Raw genomic sequence first — 20,921 nt, forward strand, 5'->3', positions numbered from 1 at the left:
AAATTAATAAAAAAATTTTACTACACATGAAGATAAAAGAAACAAAAATAATAATTAGTATAAAATATCTAAATAATAGATGAAGACTGTGCCCAAATCCTTAGTGTTGCAACCTTTTTCAAATCACTATTATCAAGTGGCATGAATGATGGGAAGGCACAATAAGGGAGTTGGGGTTGTAATGGCCTAAACTCTCATTTATTGAGATATTGTTCGCATTAGCCTAATGCTCTTGTGTTTTTCTTATCTCATATGTATAACTTCCCGGAAGCTCATCCATCATATGAGTGCTCCTGTGTGGGCATAATTGATTTTAGAGTTTTGATGAAAGTCCAATCCTTATACCATAAGGCTCCTCAATGTCGAACAGTTCAATTTCATTTTAATTCATGAATTTCACAATCTTCTTCACTTAAAATTTTTTTGCATCGTTAGTGCTCTTAATCTATAATCATTTACAAGACATATATGATTTTACATGTGATTCTCATAGATTCAAGAAGTCATCATTCTTAGGAGTTCTTATGCACAAGAGACTTGATTTTAGAGTTTTTGATAAAATTTCAACTATTACAACATAAGGTGCCTCAATCTTCAATAGTTTGATTTTGCTTAAAAAGTTCCATAATCTCTCATGCTTAAGTAGTTGATGTTCTCGTCAATGCTCTAAATCCAAAATCTTGCACCAAGCATATAGAATTCCAGATGTGGCCCCTACCAATTTAAGACATGACTCTGACCATAGGTGGCTTTCAATCATAGGATTCTATTTAATAATACACATGGTTCCTAGATTCAAAGTGGTGCAATGCAACAATGCTATTTGTAAATGCCAAACTCTCTTCGCATCTAAGAGTTCAATTGCATTTTACTTTAGGAGTTTCATTATGGTGGAGGATGATGTGAGAGCTTTGAAGGACACAAAGGGGGAGGGGGAGAGGGAGACAATGTCACAGACATGAAACATGGTCAATCAAATACAATAAGATGTGGCAAGAAGGGTAAAAGGAGAGCAAAGCATGGTGGGATGAGTTGATCTTGCCAAACACAGAAAGCACCAATAATATTACCCCATGGGTTGCCTCACTCAACTCCAACTGATTGTTTCATTAGCGCATTTCTCAACAATAGTAACTGCACGAGAGAAGCGGGCTCTCTCTTTTAGAACCGTCATACATGCACATTAGCGCCAATGAAGATAAAATATAATAGTACCTACAATTGCGGCATCAACACGAAGGTGAAGAAGCGAGTAATCATAGGAGATATCAAGAAAATCAACATTATTCTTAATCAACACCATAAGAATCGAAGAGTTCTTTACGAGTAACTTCTTGCTATTGATCAGTCATTCTTTTACTTTATTTATTCACTCATATTCAACATGTTTAATTTATTCATCACTGTAAAGTAGTAGCACTATTCAATTTTTGAGCAAATTTGCCGAATAAATGAAAAAATATCTATAATATATATATATATATATATATATTGATTTTCTTGCTCAAGTGACCGCATATAAAAATATAAGAGCATGAAATAATAAAAACAAAAACTGAGGTGACAATTAAATAATATATTTTGAAGGGCTATGTAAAAACCTCTAAAACTGTATGATGAACAGGGTAATGGTTCGGTTCGGGTTGACTTAAAAACTGCCCCCGCATCGAACCCATTTGAACGGGCTTGGAACCGACAAATACCAGCACCCTTAAACAAGAAATCATATTTTCTTATGTTTTATAGCACCAATTTCATGTAATTTACATATCTAATCCCTAAACTCTATTTTTTACATTCATACCAACCAAATCACTCATATCTCATTAAAAATTTTAGTACTATAAAGAAATTCAATTTATATACATGCCACATAATTTTATTTCTTTACATATACAATACCAAAACACTATATCTTTTTACATTTATGTCACAAAAATCATCCATATCATCTAAAATATCATTATTTTTAACAAGTGAAATACAATTTTTCATGCATAGATAAAATGACACATTAAAATTGAATTTTAGGTGTTAGATATTTAAATAAATAGAATTGAGTTTTACGTAAATCTTATCTATTATCATTTTTAAATATAACCTCAAATATTATTAGTTCAATCCCTAGTTCTATCTTGAGAAATGAGGTAAAAAGCTAAATAAAATAAAATAGGTTTATTTCGTCGCTTCTTTAGCCAACACGACGACCTAAAACATTAAGAGTTTGTTTTGGATGGCGTTGCAGTGTAATCACAGTTTTATCTCTTTGGATAAAATTTTTTAAAAAATTGACGCGAAATCATGCATTTATTTCACTATTACATATTAGTTGTGGTAGCAACTTTGGCAATTAGGGCTGTCAAAAAGCTCGTTGTTTGCTAACAGCTCGTGTGCAATGGGCCGAATATGAACAACACATATTAGTTGTGGTAGCAACTTTGGCAATTAGGGTTGTCAAAAAGCTCGTTGTTCGCGAACAACTCGTGTGCAATGAGCCGAATACGAACAAATTTTTAAAGCTCAAATTATAAACGAGCCGAACGCGAACGAACAACTCTCTTGTTCGGCTCATTTTAGCTCGAAATAAAAAAAAAATATATAATTAAATTTAAATCGTAACACATCGTGTGGTAACGTGGTTAGTGTTTTTTTTTTTTTTTGCATACATTTATTTTTCAAATCCAACAATTTAAATCTATCTTTTAAAATTTAGTTTTCACGAGCTAATTTCGAGTCAAATATGAACACAATATTTAAATCGAGCTGAATATGGACAAATTGTTCACAAACCGACTTCGAATACGAGTCAATTTCAAACACGAATAATTTCAAATAACTCAACAAGCACACTCAAGCCTCGCTCGTTTACGGTCCTATTGGCAGAACACAATATTTAAATCGAGCTGAATATGGACAAATCGTTCACAAATCTACTTCGAATACGAGTCAATTTCAAAGACGAATAATTTCAAATAACTCAACAAGCACACTGAAGCTTCGCTCGTTTACGGTCCTATTGGCAGCAGCTTTGAGTTTGAAAAGAACAAAAAAATAAAAAATAATCGCAGCTTTTAAGGACCCACCAGCTTCAAAGCTTCATAGCTGTCCAAACAGGAAAACCCTAAAAATCTTGCGAGTTTACCCGCATGATTGGATGAATTCCTCCAGCATCATTCTCCGCGCCGGTTCTCCTCTGCAACCTTGTAATCTGTTTTTCCATATTGTGCAGCACAAGGATTAGGGTAAGGACTTCTCTGCAACATTGACAGGTAGGGTTGCGTTTATCGATTTATATTCTGTTCCCTTCCCAAAACATTCTGCATCTCCGTTCTTTTCCACACGCTTTCTTCACTCTTTCTTGGTCCCCTTGGAGCTCTTGACTCACCGATTTTTGGAATAGGCTTCGACGATATCTAGGGTTTTTTTTTTTATCTTTTATTTTTTTAAGGTTTTGATCGTTTAGTTTAGTAAAGGATACGATAAGCATTGGAATCAGCAGTACTGATGAAGGACCGGCGTGAATGGCGCGGCGACACTTTGAGTCACCGGTTTGGTCGCAGCAGAAGCCCAGCTATGCGGCAGCAGAGGCCGCAGGCGATGCCTCATAGGTCCTTTGACCGTCGGAGTTCGTCAAGAGAGCTGCGGCAGGATCATCCATTGAGGCGCTCCGATCATGGAAAGGAAATTATCTATAACCATTCACCGCTCCCTCACCACCGCTATCGCTTACCGTCACCACCAACCTCATCGCGTGATGATGATTTCAGATTCCAACACGAATACTTACTTCCAGAACACAATTCATCTAACCCTAGCTGGAAGACTTCACAGTCGATCAAAGATAGAGAGTTTATCATCCAGATTAATGAAGATTTGCCACCCTCCTCACTGGATATGGCGGAACAGGGCATGCTGCGGCAAAATTCAACCCTAACCGGAGAACGCACATCCCGGTTCATTTATTCAGACCAGAACTCCGACACAATGAGATGCAGAGGAGGTGGTTTTGGCATGGGGATGCAGGAAGTTGAGTTACATTCTTATAATGATGGACATAGGGGTCCACATGATAATATGGACGGAAGACGTATGCATTCCAGCGATTTCTCCATCCCCAACCTGCCTTCCTCACAGCTGAGGCCTTTCAGCAGTACTTCTTCATCAGGCATATTGAAGGAGGAGGTCAAAGGGTTGCACCGTAGCCCTGTATCTGATGGGCTTGCCTATGGTATTGGCAGACACCCTAATGACCCCTTGGAGCATTATCCTTACCATCAAATTCCAAAGTCTGATCCACTGAGGCCTATACCGCTGGATATGTCTCAAACACATGATTATGATGAGCTTCATCCAAGAGGCCTAGATGATCATCGACCTAGGGTTCAAGATGAAACATATAAAAAGATACCTTCTGTCTCCCTTTCTAATTTCAGGGATCCCACTTCTTCAACTATCTTAGACTATCCTGGAGATTGGATGGACAAAGATGTCTCTTCCAACAGGAATTTAATTCAGAGAACTTTTTCAGACTGTCACCATGATTTGAATCGCGGTGTTTCTCATAATTATGATGATATGAGAACTACACAAGAGTTACTAACCTATTCAGGTGATTGGCAGGGTGGTTTGCGAGTTAAATCATCACAAGATTATGAAAGGATTCCTTTTGATGAAAGTCGTACTCCTGAAAGAGATTTCTTCTCATCGTCTCACAGAGCAGAACATAGGAATAGTAAGCCTCTGATATCAGATCATGGCTTAGACGAACATAGGCTATCAATGAGTGCTCATGACATGTCACATATGGATGTTTTACGTGATTATGATTTAGAAAGGATGGAGCGAAGAAATCACAGCATTGTTGAAGATATAGATGAAAGTCATTCACGAGTCTTGTTTAAGAATGAACGGCGTTACTTTAATGAAAGTGATGAAATTTTACGTGATTATGATTTAGAAAGAATGGGCCGAAGAAATCATAACATCGTCGAAGATTTACATGAGAGTCATTCGAGAGTATTGTTTATGAATGACCGGCGTTCCTTTAATGTAAGTGATGAAATGTGGGTGACTGAAGAGCGATCAGAGCCCTCTCTGTCGAAGTCAAGGCTCATGAAACACTCCCGTTATGGAAAAGTTTCTGGGGGCATTTCAAAATCTGATGCTTTTATGCTGTCAAGTGGTGCATCTTCCATGCACGCAGAAAGGGATCTTAATATTAATTTAAAGAGAAGATTGAAGCACACTCGTTCTGATTTTCATACTAGGTATGTCTCAGAAAGAAGACCAGATTTGTTAAGGTCTCATAAGAACTGGAAGAGGGGAATACAGGATAGGCTTGGTGCTCAAGGTGGAGGGCCTTATGACAATCATGCTAATGTTGTGAAGAATGATCCCTCAGAAGATTCAGAGGAGTTTAAGCAGCAAGTTCACAAAGCATTCCTCCGGTATTCTAAATTGTTTTATGAGACTAGACAAAATCAAAGAATATACAAAAACCAAGGAAGTAGCTACAGCCTACTGTGCAGTGTATGTGGAAGGTCTGTCTTCTCTACTGCAATATACTTAATGGAAGCATTTAGCTGCTCCTTTCTTGATGCAGAAGCGCTTACAGCCTTAAGAAAAATCTATACGTGCAACTTGATGCTCTAACCATGAGGAACTATGCCTTTCTGTCCCTGATTTGAGAAAGCATGTAGTATATATTTAAATTATCTTATATAATTATTGAAGGTTTTGGAATCTTTTAGGGTTACACGGGTTTAGTATTATTTTAATCACAATTTCAGCATTAAGTTGGAATTGTTCTGACTCTGGTTGGCAAGCTATTTAACTAGAACTGCAGTGCCTAAAAATCTCAAAGATTGGTTCCACATGGAACTAATAATAAGCTCTCAACATGTTTCAAGTATGTTGCATGCTTTGAAACTTTTAATTTGTATATGATTATCATCTTTCTTGGTGCTGATTTGAAGCAACTATTGGAATCACAGTCTCCTGCAAAATTTAGTTGAGTTTGAATGAAATTTAAGCCAGCTAGGTGAGTTAGTGGGTATGACAAACTGATTTTGACATTGCCCCCCCTTTTTAAGTATTTATTGGCAGGATTTATTCTTCTCAACCTTTCTTTATTTGAAAATTTAGTTTTGGGACCAGCTAAAGGGTGAAATGTTGCTTATCTATGAGTTTAGTCAATCTTTGAAGATGCAATTAGAAAAATTGAAACTGCAGTTTGTGATGTGTTATCACCAAGAAATTTTAGTTCTTAGACAAGAGCTTAATAGTGTTGGGTTAGGGTTATTAGCTCACTTTACATTCAGATAAATGAAGTTACACAGAAATTACGAGTGTAGTTTCTAATATGTGGAATGGGAATTTAGAATACTTCTTAATATGAAAGGGAATCCAATTTATGTATACCATGACTTAAAATTGCACAATATGAGGCCTACATTGATCCTCGCCTTAATGTTTTTTTTTTTTTTTTTGAAAAATTCATCTTACATGAAGGTTACGCCTCAAAAAATTTGAAATTTACTTTCATCTCAATTTTGGTGAGGTGTGTACAACTAGATATAGGATTTTTCTTAAATAAATTTAAGTAAAATAACCCTAATAAATGTTCTTTACTTACCCTTATAATACACAACTGTGGGTGTAATTGAAGTTTTTAACTCTTATATAGATATTATTTTAAAATGTAATAAATATTTTTATTAATTAATAAGGGCATTTACATACATACAATACAATTCTTATATATTTATATATCTAACATCCAAAATTTTATATTTACATATATAACACACAATTCCTTAACATCATATAAAAAACTTCACAATTACTAACATTTCAAAATTGTAATACACCTTTCTCGAATAGGTTTATGACAACAAAGTTTTATAAGTGTAAATATCAAATTTTGCGTGTTTGACTTGTAAATATATAAGAATTGTGTGGTATGTACATTTTTTTTTTTGATTAAATAAGAGAGTGATGATTGAGATTTTAGATGTGAAGGAGAAATGACTGAACATGAATATAATTGAGGATAAGAGAGAAATAAATCATTTTGTTCATGATTCCAATGAAGTCTCATCGAGTGATAAGAGTGATGAGGACTTCTAAATTTAGAAGTATTAATCTTAGTGGTTTGTTATGTTTTTAATTGGATGGATGACAGTAAGAGTTAAAGAGAAACTAATCGTATAAAGTTTATTTTGGATGGTTATGCTATTATATTTTATTTTGATTATTACATAACCTTTCTTGTTTTATGATTTAATGTTTTGATGTTAACATATTACTTTTTTACTTTGAAGAATATAATATTAAGATGTTAAAATGTTATATTATTTGCATATGTTACTTTTTATTACATGATTTGAACTTAGTATAATACTTTTTATTTTGCAAAATTTTGTTGATTTTGATGCTTAGGCTTTAAAATGTAAGAATGTATCAATACCCAATTAGACAATTTTAGACTTTGTTATATACTTGCTCAGTGGAGCACATAATTCTATAAAATGTGCCAATAAATTACTATTTTCTTGAAATCCTTTGTCATGTAAACTTTAATTACCATACTTTATCTCATAGTATAAATGGTCACCTGTTTGGCTTACTCTTCTGTTTTTTTCTTTTCTCCAACCGCCAAGCTGATAAGTCGAGTAGATCATTGCTGTTTGTTGTTATTCTTTGTAGTCCTGCAAAGATTGGGTTGTTTCATGATGCATGAATGTAGCTCTTTCTGAAAAAAAGTTCAAATCATTGCTCCCTTGTTTCCTTTGGCTGGTTCTATTCAGCTTCTGCTACAGTGCTAAGATTGATGAGTATGTAACACAATGAATGGTCTTAAATTTCAGTTTAGTATTGAATTCATAATGTTATATATGTTTATTGCAATTAAAGTCTGCATAATTTATAGCGGTGCATGCTTTTTTTGGAATCTAAATTGGCTCTGAAGCTGCCAAACTAAGTGTTATTACTCAGGGAAGTCTAGTATTTTAGCATGTGCCATAAACTCTCTGTATTCTATTTTAATCTTAACATATTTTTCTTCTTGCAATTTTTTTGAGATAAAATATACTTTTTTGCTATTTTTCTGTAATTATTGTGATTTGATCAACAAGTGTAGTTTTTTTTTTTTTTTTTGGTTTCAGTACGTCAAAGGAGTTTTTGGATACAAATAGCCTAGTTACACACAGCTACCATTCTCTAAAGAAGGGGTTGAAAACAGAACATTTAGGTTTTCACAAAGCATTATGTGTTCTTTTGGGCTGGAACTGGCGTGTACCTCCCGACAAATCAAGGGCATATCAGTCCATGCCGGTTGCTGATGCCAAAGCTATGAGGGATGATCTTATTTTGTGGCCTCCACTGGTAATTATTCACAATATTTTAATTGGAGATAATAGTGGTACCAAGGATGCAAAAGTTGTTACCCTTGAGAGCCTGGAAAAGAAACTCAGAGGTTTGTTATCTACTTGAGTTTGCTTTTGTAATGTTGTTCATATAACTAACCTGGTTTTTGTGCTTTTGTGTAGCATTAATATTATTTTTTAAATTTGTTGCATTTGATCACATTTTAAGACTTCTATATCTTTTCAAACCCTCTAATCATACGTGCCTTAATAAGACATGGGTTGTTATATTCATTAAATTGTGTTTGTATTTTTTATTTTTTTGTAAAAAGCTGTTTTATGACCCTAATTATGGCTTGAGTAGTCGAATCAAATTATTTTTGTCAAGAATAGTCAATGCTAATTAATGGCATTATGTTGTGAGATTCAGTTTTTCCCTGCTGCCTCGTTGTCTATCTTTTTTTATGCTTCCTTGTAGTTGACCATTTGAAGGCCCGTGGATTGTTATATCTAATGCTATTTAGAATTTTTATGGGTACTATATTGCATATAATAATAAGAAATATATAGATTTTTGCTGCCACTAATTTCAGGAGCTAAGACGGAAATTTTTGGTGCTGTCTATGAAGTTTCTAACTTTAACAAAAGCACTTAAAATTTCTCAAGTTTAGCCATTCCTGGTTCTTGTATGATCCCATCTGCTATTTGTGTATCGTGATTTTGATCCAAGAATAGGGAAATTGACTGTCGAGCCTTTAGATTTACATACATATACATACATATCACATGATTTACATACATATCACATGATTCTTATGTATTTACATGCCTAACACCTAAACTTCAATTTTTACATATATATAACAACTTATCTTTGCTTGAAAACTTGTACTCCACTTTTTAAAAGTTAAAATAATTGTATTTTTGAAGTTATTTGAAAACAGTGGCGTCATAAATGTAAAAGGCGAAGTTTGGGTGTTAGATATGTAAACATATATGAATTGGTTGGTATGTGTGTAAATACCCTTAATTTTTAGTGTTATTGTCATATGAATGGCTCACCAGTTATTTTAAACAAGTGATATAAGACTTCTTAAGACCTTGAATTTTTTCCATGAGATCTACTATGATATGCCCCAGACGCTATACACACAATATTTTTTAGGTCACAGATTTTTAGTTTAATAGATATTATTATTATTATTATTGATGAAAACACAAAGGGTGATGAGAAGGAATTAACCTAATAATTTTATTCTTTTACTTGAAATTCAAAACCACCAAAAACAAAGAAACTCGTTGAAAATCAAAGATGAATAAAATAAATAATGAGAAAGGAAATAAAGTAGAAGGGAAGTATAACAAATCAGAATAAGCAGGGTTCGTGAATCATGATTATATATGGAAATGACTTTTCCAAATATATTCAAGTCTCACACTTGTCAAAGATTTGACTGCTAGAGGTAAAAGGAGTAACACGTCAACTAGAATTTTTGTTAGATTAAAATCCCTTGAGCTTGGTAAAAGTCCTAAGATTTTTATTTTTTAAAAATATTTAGAATTTCTTATGCATTGATAAAAAATGCATTAGCTGGCCACCTGCAAGTCCACAGACAGTGTGAACATTACTCGCAACAAAAGCCACCCACTTGGATCACAACAGAGGGTAGTCATAGAAGTTGTGGCCATCATGTAAAAGAAGGAAAATTCTGTTTCAAGAATTGTAAATTACAGGATTAAAACTCATAACTCAATGCAAAAATGAATTGGAAAAATTATTGAGTTGATCCTTTTCAAGTATGATTGAGAATAATTTTTGCACTTTCAATGAGAAAATAAATTGAAAGGATCAACATATTGTCAGCAATTTCTACACCATATAAGGAATTTTCAATATCCATCACTCATGGATATGATTTTATTTCCAATAATAGCTGTAGGAATAAGATCAATACCAAAGTTGAGGAATTTTGTGGATAATGAATTGAATGTGAATCTATATGGATGAAATGTAAAGAATCCATTGTATTACTTAGTTGTTCATCATATAAAGACAAATTAAATACATTAAAATTTTGAAAAATACTAAAATTTTCTTGGATTTCTAACTATTAATCATTTAATCCAATTCTTCATATGACTTCTTCATTTTTCTAGCAATTAATTTTTAAAGTGTTTATATAGGAAATCTTTCAATATTTATATGACCATTATGTAATTTAATTATTATTCTGTAATTTAATTATTTGTGAACTTGTAATGGTTATGATTAGCAAATTACCTGCAAATGTTCTTTTGCAAATCATGCACATGACTAATGGGTGGTTTTTAAGGATGTAATGCATGCGACGACAATGCTAAAATGCTTGCTATGCTTCTAGTAGACTCAATACAACTAATTCTAAGGGGATGATATGTTCAAGAAATTTAAAAATTATATTTACTAGATTCCATAAAGTTTATTTTTGATATACTAAAAACCAACTAAATATGACATTTGTTTTATATGGATCGACAATTTATTTAAAGAAAATAAGCCTAAAATTTTTTGATTAGTTTTGATGAGTTACCCTTACATTCAACCAATAACTAAGGTTTCAAATTTCATATGTTTTAGTGGAAGCTATTATGAATAATTTTATGGGTATGCTAATGCAGTTTTTTTTTTTCTTTTTTTTAATGAGGTTCTTTTGCGAATGTGCAAGTTAAGAAATCAATTATAAAAAATAAATTTATATCAATTTATTTCATAGATGTGGAGATAATTTTAGTGGATACTTAATTTATAGGGTTGTCAAATGAGCTAGGTCGACCATACACTAAAACATATGAAATTTAACATATTCTATTGTAGATTCTGTTTTAATAAAATCAGATATAGAAAATCATATTGTACTTGTGATTTTTTTTTTTTTTTTTGCAATTAATTCATTATTCAAAGAATATTTTTGAGCTATTTTGCCTTCAATAAGATCAAATACTTTTTTTATAGCACGATTTATAGTAGATACATGTACAATAGTCCAAATAAGTGGATTGTATCCCTCAAACTTTAAATTATGTGTAAATGCTCATTTATTGTTTTGTTTATTGAAATTTAATTTATGCTTGATGTTATCTCATACATTTAATGAAATAGATGTTAATATTATAGTAATCTACAAGTAATAATTTTTTGCAGCATGGTCTTTAAATCTTTCAAAATTTTGAAATACACTGGTTACCTTTTTAATGTTTGTAAATTAGTTATAGACTATTTGTTTCTGTATTGGTGGATTAGAAATTTTATTCTTTAATTTTATATTTCAAATATGCTCTTGTAAATTTTATTTTATATCAACACTTCAACAAGATTATTGATTATGCCCAATTAGTTTTTATTTTAGTAAATATTTCAATGAGTTCCATCAAAGCCATCAAACCAAGTATCAAATCTGAAATACCTTAGGTTGTCTCTTTTTGAATGTAAGAGTATAATTCTTGACCACACAATTGTCTTGTTGGAATTGGTTAGAATCATAATTAAATTGAGTTGATTTAAATTGCTTTTTTTTTTTAATTGATCAGTTATTATATGGTACACCTAGAAGGCATCATGATGTTACTTGAACTTCAATACTAAACTAGTTTAGGACTTTTTAAGATTCATTTTGGGGCAGCTGTAGCTTATCCAACTTATCCAGATAATCAACTTATCCTGATAATCTGCTGATCAATATCTTATCCTGATAATCTGGCTAGCTGTTTGGTTTGTGCGTTTCGAAAACAGCTGATTCTTGATAAAATATCATTTTGCCCTCCTTAATTTGGATAAACTGTTTAGCTGTTTGGTTTATGCGTTTGGAAAACAACTGATACAAGCACAATGATAAAGGGAAGTAAATACAAGATTCTCATTATTTCTCATGACAAAAGAGATACCTCTAAAATGTTCTTCCAAAACTAAATTGAAATTGTCTCTTAACATCGTCAACTACTATTATAGCTATTGTTCCAAACGTAAGATCATCAACTGTTATTTATAAATACGCAGAATCTAACCAAAATGACTATAATGCAGAAAGGCGTCCAAATTTAAAACTAACCGACTTTCATATTCTTCAAAATGTCAATCCCCTCAAAACAACTACATTACACAAATCAAATCACCGCTCACAATTCTAAATGCCAGATAAAAAAACACAGTAAAAGTATTTCAGATCTAAAGCAAAATAAAGAAGAGAAAAGTGAGACAAACTTTCTATTGAACTGTGAAAATTAATAATTTGTGCATTTTTCTATTTGATCAAGTGATTATGAATTGCAAAGGCTAATTTTTTAGATTTTTTGTAAGAGTATAAAATTGTTCATTAAAGGGGAAAAAGAAAAAAATGTAAAAGAAAAAAAATTACCATAGTAGATGCCCAACCCTTGGAGACATTAGCCTGTTCACTATTGGTCTCACCATCCCAACCCCACAGCCGGTCCCCTCTACTGCGTGAAGAACACCAGTAAGGAGGTGGTGAGGACCGTGAAGAATCGCAGAAGAAGAATTGATATAATGGAACGGTAGAGAGTAGGCGAGGCGAATCGCAGGGGAAGAATCGATATAGGCGAGGCGAACCAGAGGGGAAGAATCGCAGAGAACGAAGGGAGAGGAGTAGAATCGGCGAATCAGAGGGGAAGAGGGGAAGAATCACATAAAACAACGAAGGGTATCGCGATCGAAAACCAAAACGCCCGGACGCGGGGTCATATGCACTTTCAGCGTCTAATACATTTTAAAAACTTCGTTTTCTGAAACTCAGGCAAAACGCTTTAAACAAACGCTTCCACGGCGTTTTGAAAACGCACAAGCGACAAATAAGCTGCCCCAAACACACCCTCATATTTTTTAATGTAGATATACAATAAGATGCACAAACTCAATTTAACAATTATTTATTTTTTGATGAAAATTAAAAAAAAATATAATAAGAGTTGATTGAATAAAATAAAAGCTCAAGTCTTTTGCTAGGAACAATGCTTAGAAATTTAGAAATTCAAAACATGCAACCGCTTAAAAATCATGCTCTTATAAAGGCTGAAATTTGAGTAAAATTAATCTTGTATTTAATCCAACAACAAGATTTAGAAAAAATGTAGAAAAAAACAGGCCACCAAAAACAGAATAATCAAACCTAACTTTCTTCCTACGAGATAATCTCTCCTGAATATTTTGAGCTCTCTCTTATGATAAATTGTTTAATTCTCTGAAGTCAAAGGAATAATACATCCAACCAGAGAAGTGACTTACAGATTTTGAAGAACGCTCCCCGTCAATGGCTTTGGCATTACTGGAGATAACTTACATTACAGCTTTTTAAGCTTATTTAGTTATTCTATATTTGATTCAACTAGTACATTTATTTTTTGTATTACCATGATTAGTTTTCAAGTGCAGATTTATTTGCTTTGTTTCCTTAAAAAATGTGCAGGATTATTTGGTTAACTCGTAAGTTCTATGCTGATTTTTTTTCATGTTTTCTTGATGGACGAAAGAGTGGAACGTGTTTCCTCTAGAGGATTGTTTTTGGAAAAAGATGGTAGAAACTGAAAGATATATAATTTTTTGTTGGCCTGATTCTAAGAACTCCATTAGATGGTCATCTTTTTAGTGATTTCATGAAACTTGCGCTGGCTTACATCTATTCTGCTCCTCTTTTAATCATTTTACATCAACTCACCTTGGGAGGACCTTGGCACTAAAAGTTTTCAACTTAAATCGCCAAAAAAAAAATTGTTCATCTAGTTAAATAATTTTTTTCTTAGTAATTTCTTTCCTGTTGATTATTGAACACTGAAAATTATTGTGATACCTTCGTTAAGATTGCCATAGATTAGGTGCAAATTTTGTATCTTAAGTCTTAAATCGTTCAAAATATTTGGCCTAGTTAAGATTGCCATAGATTTTGCATAATTAGGCGGTGAAACGCAGTAAGGTGCTCATGCCTTGTATTTTTTTAATTAAATTCTTGGTGGTTGCGTGCTTAAAGTAACTTGTAAACATGTTTTAGAGGATGAGAAAATAGGTTTATCTAGTAATGTGGTTGCTTTACTTGAATAAGGAAAGAGCTTGACATGAATAATATTATGAGTATATCAATAATTCTCACTGTGATTAAGATTTGCTGGTGGTATGATGTAAGGGGCTAGCATTATGACACCTAGAAGAAAGTTTGTGCGTATTGGGCAACCTTTATTTTGAAAAAATGAATCCTATACCGTTAAGGATATTGATCTTCCTTAGTTGTAAAGCTTGGTTTGACTGAAGTTTGAGGATCGCTAGAATTGGATTGGCTTTATGGACTCGTTATGATAAAAAAACCACTAATAAGGTAGGTCAGGTACTGATAGAATGAATGTTGTCGGTTGCCAGGTGCGGATAAAAATTTAACTAGCAGAAGATTTGACCGAAATATGCATAGCATATATATGCATGCTGTAATATATGTATACACACATACATTAAATACTCATGTTTTTCTGTGTATGTTTATGATACCGAGGTTAGCCCAAATCTCATGCAAGACACAAATTTATTAATAACTTAACAAGGGTAGTTACAATGATGACTCAAGGAAAGTAAAAGATACCACATAAATCAAAATATAAAACAAAACATAACAACAACGACTCAACACATAAAGACACGAAACACTGGACGAGGAGGGAGTTCAGTGAGATGATGCTAGGGTGGTAGCTGTGGTGAAGGCTGGTGTGGAAGTGGGACAGCAAGAGACGTTGAATCATAGTCGACATAAGTCGGAAGCATCATCGAAGGCTGAAAACTAGAAGAGGAAGCAACGGGTAGCCTGTAGGAGGAAGGGGAGATGTGGCCTGCTGGGGCAGGGTTGCGGTATGATGCCTTGCAGGGGCAGGGAAGATGTGGCCTACAGGAGAAGGTTGGCGACACAATGCCTGCTGGGGTAGGGGGGGGGGGGGGGGGGGGGGGGGGGGGTGAGGACTGCAGGTGAGAGGTCTATGTAGTGATGTGAGTAGTTGGGAAGATCTGGAGGAGGTTGCCGTCTGCTGGGCATGAGGTGGCAGGAGGTAGGGGGGACAGGGGAGCTACTGGCGGTGATGCTGGAAGACTACAGTGGAGGCGGCTGGAAGGGCAGCAGGTTGGCTGCGAACGGCCTGCAAGGAAGGTGCAGGGTGATCAATGCTAGTCTGGGAGGGCAGTACGTGGTTGTTGTCTGCAGAGAGGCAGCATGTCAATTGCGCGACGATTTGGGAGGAACAGGGAGAACTGGGCGGCTCAAGGTTGGTAGGGAGGTGGCGTGCTAGAGGTTGGCTGGAGCGTCGGTGGACAGTGGGTAGTGGTTGGAACAATGAAGATAAACACCACCTCGAACGTGGTTACAATCGGGAGCAGCTTCCTCTTCGTCGGATACAATTGAATTCATATTTCAAAATCAAGACCCCTAACACTAGATACTTCAACTTCTATTTATAAAAGAATTGACCATAATTCAGGAAACATTTAAATTAAGAAATGAAAAAAAAAATAAAATCAAGATATTAAATTTTAGGAAATGATTAAATCAGGGAATAAGAATAAAATCATGATTTAGGCTTTTAGGAAAGGATTTAAATTAGTAAATGACCTAGGAAGGAAAATAGGAAGATGAAGAAAGGAAAGGAAAAGGAAGAGAGAAAAATGAAAGGAAAGAGTAGGAAGTAGAGGGCGGTGGAGCCCCTTTCCAAGAGGATTGGTCGGTCTAGCTGGGCTGGTCCCGCACCCAGTAGGTCCTCGATGAGCCCTGCGTCAGTCTTCCAAGATTAGGGGAGCTTTGACCTCAACTATCGAAGCTTCTGGATCCTCGAAGTACGGAGTAAGATTTACAACGTTGAATATGGCTGAAATGTTGTAGTCCCCTCGTAAGTCAATCTTGTATACGTTGTCGTTGAGTTTTCACAGAATTCTAAAAGGCTCATCTATCTGGGTTTCAGTTTTTTGAAAGCTCCTATAAGGAATTGTCCTTTTTTTTAACTGAAATCAGACGAGGTCACCTTCTTGAAATATCATCAGAATTGTTCACCAGTTATTTTAAACAAGTGATATAGGACTTGTATTCCACTTTTTAAAAGTTAAAACAATTGTATTTTTGAAGTAATTTGAAAACAATGGCGACATAAATGTAAAAAGCGAAGTTTGGGTGTTAGATATGTAAACATATAGGAATTGGTTGGTATGTGTGTAAATACCCTTAATTTTTCTTTAAACAAGTGATATAGGACTTCTTAAGACCTTGAATTTTTTTCTTGAGATCTACTATGATATGCCCAGGATGCTACACACAAAATTTCTTAGGTCACAGATTTTTATTTTAAGAGATATTATCATTATTATTATTATTGATGAAAACACGATTTTTCTTGAGATCTACTATGATATGCCCAGGATGCTACACAAAATTTCTTAGGTCACAGATTTTTATTTTAAGAGATATTATCATTATTATTATTATTGATGAAAACACGAAGGGTGATGAGAAGGAATTAACCTAATAATTTTTATGCAAATGTCTAACATGGATTTTTAAATAACATGTGTGAATGTGATTTATATTCAAATAATTAAAGATATGTATACTAAAGTTGTTTCTTGTGTTCGAATAGGAGTGACCAAGTATTTTCCTATTTCAAGGGATCGCCTATATCCTTTTGCTTTAGTTATGAATGTTTTTACTAGACATTTACAAAAGGAAGTACCTTGTTGTATGGTTTTTGTTGATATTTTGTTGGTGGAGAAAACTAAAGAAAGAGTTCAGAAAAAACTTAATTTATGGAGGTCTGCATTAGAGTCTAAAGGCATTTTTTTTTTAGTAGATCTAAAACTATACATGAAATGTAAATTTAGTAGTAGTTGATCTAGTGGCAGAGCTGTAAAAATTGATGATCAAATTATTAAAAGGTGTGAACAATTTAGATAACTTGGGTTCATTGCTCAAAGTGATGGTGATATAGATGTGGATGTTATTAGTTGAATTCATATTGGATGGTTGAAGTTTAGAAATGCGTTAGGCCTATTGTGTGATAGAGAAATATTGTTTAAAGTTAAAGGAAAATTTTATAAGATGATGATGAGACCTGCAATGTTTATGTGCAAAGTGTTGGGCTATAAAGAGAAGTATAAAACCAAGTGTTGTTGTGATTAGAATGCTTAGGCAGATGAGGGGCTTTACACTTAGAGACAAAATGCGAAAAAATATCCATGCAAGGCTTGGGGTAGCTCCAGTGATAGACAAGATTAGAGAGAGAGTCGTTTTAGATGATTTGCTTACATTAAACATTGACCATCTCAAGATTGGTCTGGAGAGTAGATGTTTTAGATTTGACTTATGTGAAGAGAGGTAGAGGTAGACTTAGGCTACGTTTGGGGCGGCAGTTTACCTGCAGCGCGGCACCATGCTACTGGTTTCGTTCGTTTGGGGCGGCAGTGCAACCGCGACTTCCTGCAATTTGGTGTAAACGTGGAAATCTCCTCCTTACATGCGGTCCAGCTTCGTCGATCAGCTTTTTACCCCCTTGCCCCCTTTTTACCAGTCCTAACCGCCGACAGTAGATCCCGCGAAAGAAGAGCAAGCCGCGACGGTCGTCTTCCTCCTCTTCTCCGATAGCTGACGATCGTCTTCCTCCACTGTAAGTTTCATGTGCCTCTTCTTCTTTCTTCTTCTTCTTCTCCTCGACAGAAATCAAATAACTCGAGGGAGCCCAAAAAAAACTTGAGCGAGGTTTATTTTGAGAAATTCCTGGGTAAATTAATCTTCTGCATAAGCTCAAAATACTAATTTGGTTATTGAGAGTATTATTCCTCTAGATGGAGCACTTCGTTTTCCCTTTTTCCCTGTTTCGAGCACTTCGTTAGTATTATTCCTCTAGATGGAGCACTTCGTTTTCCCTTTTTCCCTGTTTCGAGCACTTCGTTTTCCCTTTTTCCCTGTTTCGAGTGCTTTTTAAAGCTTTCCTATTCAAACTTGCCAGCAAATGCATTTTTTGTAAAGATTCTTGGGAAATGGTGGGTGCTTTTGATTTCACATTGAACAATGGTGAATTTGATTCAGTGTGTCCTGTTCGTCAATAAATTTATGTAAAATTCTCATTGTGAAATTTTGGTGAGAATTAAAAGATAGTTGGAAGTCGGTGCTAGTCTTGTAAGTAGCAATGTTTCAAGCGTTACGTATGCAGTTATCCCTACTTTATGCTGATGGGTTAAATAGAGCAATAAGCCCATTAATCCTAAACCCTGATATCTTTATAGGATTGAGATGATGCTAGACTTTGAAGAAGAGTATTTGGGAAGTTTTTCGTTGTTGGTATTATAGCTATGAAACCACATTATGGGGATGTTTGGTACCTTCATTTGAGCAAGAATTATCAAGCTTCTGCTTTCAATGGAATTACATGCATTGTAGCTATGAAAGTAACCTTTGAAATGATTCAAACAAATTTACAACAGTATTCCTGTCGCATCTTACCCCATAAGTGAAAAGGGTGGATCAGATAATGTTGAATTCAACTTCATGTTAAAAATAATATCATCATTATTTTACTTATAATTTTATTAGTTTTTTTTTCTTTTTCTTAAGCACTTTCGGTACTCACTGTTAAATGGGTAATGTATCTGAACTTTTATTCTGTTTTGAAGTAAATTTCTGCTTCTGAAATATCAAATATATGACTATCATAATTCTGTTTTAAACAGCTTTACTAAACAGGGACAGAATAGTCATTTTTCTAGAAACAGCTATCCCACAACTGTTTTCACACAGCCGCAACAAACAGACAGTCAGCTTCCCCACAACAACTTTCTAGAGCAGTGCAGCTGCAACTGAAAAGCTGAGAAGCTGCAGCTGCGCCAAATAAACCCTTCAAAAGACTCGGGCATACTGTATAAAACATGATTTTAACTTGTTATCAAATGAAAATATGACACTAAATAAGACACAATGGAGAAAAATGATTCTTGCAGCTGACCTGACTTGGTGGGATAAAGGCCTGTGGTTGTTGTTGTAAAAACTGCTTAAATCAGGCGGGGTTCTCAAATTCTGCATTTCCCGTTCACCACTATAATTGCCCACTACCACCGCATGCATCACCTGCTCGTCCACATATCACGTTTCATCATCTATATGGGAAGATTATCGCAGCAATATGAACTTATTCACAATAGATTGCATCCATGTAAGGTCATTTGTCAGCCATTAAGCCTTTTGATGAGTGCGTAAAATTCATCTTAGTATGATAATCAGTTCGAGGAATTTGAAACTCTTATTTTTTCCTTTTATTCGTAACACGCTTAAATCGGGCGATTTTCAAAATCCAGTATTGCAGCCATTCTCAATCTCTATTTGTACCCATCATCTTATGCCATTTGAAATGTAGGGGCATTTACATGCATAGCACGTTAAATACCACCCCAATTCTGAGTATTTACACTTCTAACACCTAAACATTACTATTTTACATTTATACCACTCAAATCTTTCATATCACATTAGCTTTCAGAAGGTGAAATATGCATTTTCGCACATAGGTAAGGTGACATGTTTGTAAAAATTGAAGCTCAGGTGTTAGATATGTAAATACATAGGGATTAAGTGGCATGTATGTAGATCTTTCTAGAATGTGTCATGACAACCACAGAAGTTATTTCAATATATTCGATTCTTCTTCAATCAAAGAACTCGGACATCTCTAGAACACACACAGTCCAATTACTCCATTTCTAAAATGCATCAATTTTCGCAGACACGGGCTTTGGCTCCGGGAAGGTTCACGCCTGCCTTCGGAAGCTCGCAAATCAAAGTACCTTCTCCGTTAAATTTATGCCTACATTTTCTGGCCTGCAAAAAGCAGAAAAACTTGACAAGTATTTCACTGATAGAAAGCACGGCAAATTAGAATTCCGGCAAATTTCTTCCTTCAAGAAAACCAGCGGACGAGAAGGCGAATCTAAGGAAGAGGAGTTCTTATATGGCTACTTAGCTGTTGCAGAAGACATGGATAAACTGGACCCAGAAACAAAGAGGAGATCTCTGCTTAAAAGTAAGAAGGATGATATTGAAGCCATTGCGGACGCCCCTCTCAAAACCGATTAATGCACTGCTACTGGTATGATTTTGTTTTTAATACTTTGATGTTTATCTGTAGCTTTTGGAAAATCACTTAATTTACGGATTCGTTACGTTGGGATTAATTTTATGTGTGGCTATGATGAGGTGTAGTTTTGTTTTGATGTATGAAACACCAAGTTCATCAAACTTTTGAATGAAATTATAAGTTATCATTCATTTGTTTGTAAGATAATTACAGAATTGCACTTTGATAAATGTAATTTGATAGGGACTTCACTTTTATGTAAATTAGAAGGGGATTTATAAGCACGCCACAGAATTAGTGTATTTACTTGGATATTTTTTTAATGCAACACTCTATGTTTAACTCACATTAAAAATATTGGAGGTAAAATCCGTGTGTGCGTGTAAAAATATGTAATTTCTAAACCAGCACACGAAAATAAACAAAACA

General features: G+C 34.4%; 1 protein-coding gene across 3 annotated transcripts; it reads left to right on the forward strand.

Annotated features, from left to right (window-relative positions):
• The first annotated feature begins 3,008 nt into the window (after positions 1-3,008).
• Positions 3,009-20,699, forward strand: LOC110028883. Of its 3 annotated transcripts, none has more exons than XM_020730919.1 (4): positions 3,009-3,269; positions 3,449-5,540; positions 8,166-8,476; positions 19,096-19,790. In XM_020730919.1, the coding sequence occupies exons 2-4, from the start codon at positions 3,505-3,507 to the stop codon at positions 19,203-19,205; spliced, it is 2,457 nt and encodes an 818-aa protein (XP_020586578.1). In that variant the 5' UTR covers positions 3,009-3,269; positions 3,449-3,504; the 3' UTR covers positions 19,206-19,790. The 3 variants fall into 3 exon arrangements, with proteins under 3 accessions (XP_020586578.1, XP_020586576.1, XP_020586577.1); XM_020730917.1 differs by lacking the exon at positions 19,096-19,790 and adding an exon at positions 20,142-20,699 and having other exon boundaries at positions 3,016-3,269; XM_020730918.1 differs by lacking the exon at positions 19,096-19,790 and adding an exon at positions 20,142-20,699 and having other exon boundaries at positions 3,016-3,269; positions 3,500-5,540.
• Positions 20,700-20,921: the final 222 nt, after the last annotated feature.

Source organism: Phalaenopsis equestris, unplaced genomic scaffold, assembly GCF_001263595.1.
Source record: "Phalaenopsis equestris unplaced genomic scaffold, ASM126359v1 Scaffold000536, whole genome shotgun sequence".
NCBI classification, from domain to species: domain Eukaryota; kingdom Viridiplantae; phylum Streptophyta; class Magnoliopsida; order Asparagales; family Orchidaceae; genus Phalaenopsis; species Phalaenopsis equestris.

Bases quoted from the DNA above. Each gene is read 5' to 3' on its own strand.
- LOC110028883 (XM_020730917.1), top strand. From the start codon at position 3,505: ATGAAGGACCGGCGTGAATGGCGCGGCGACACTTTGAGTCACCGGTTT. The intron at 5,541-8,165 runs GTCTGTCTTCTC...TTTTGGTTTCAG, and splicing joins CTGTGCAGTGTATGTGGAAG to TACGTCAAAGGAGTTTTTGG. The intron at 8,477-20,141 runs GTTTGTTATCTA...CAATTTTCGCAG, and splicing joins CCTGGAAAAGAAACTCAGAG to ACACGGGCTTTGGCTCCGGG.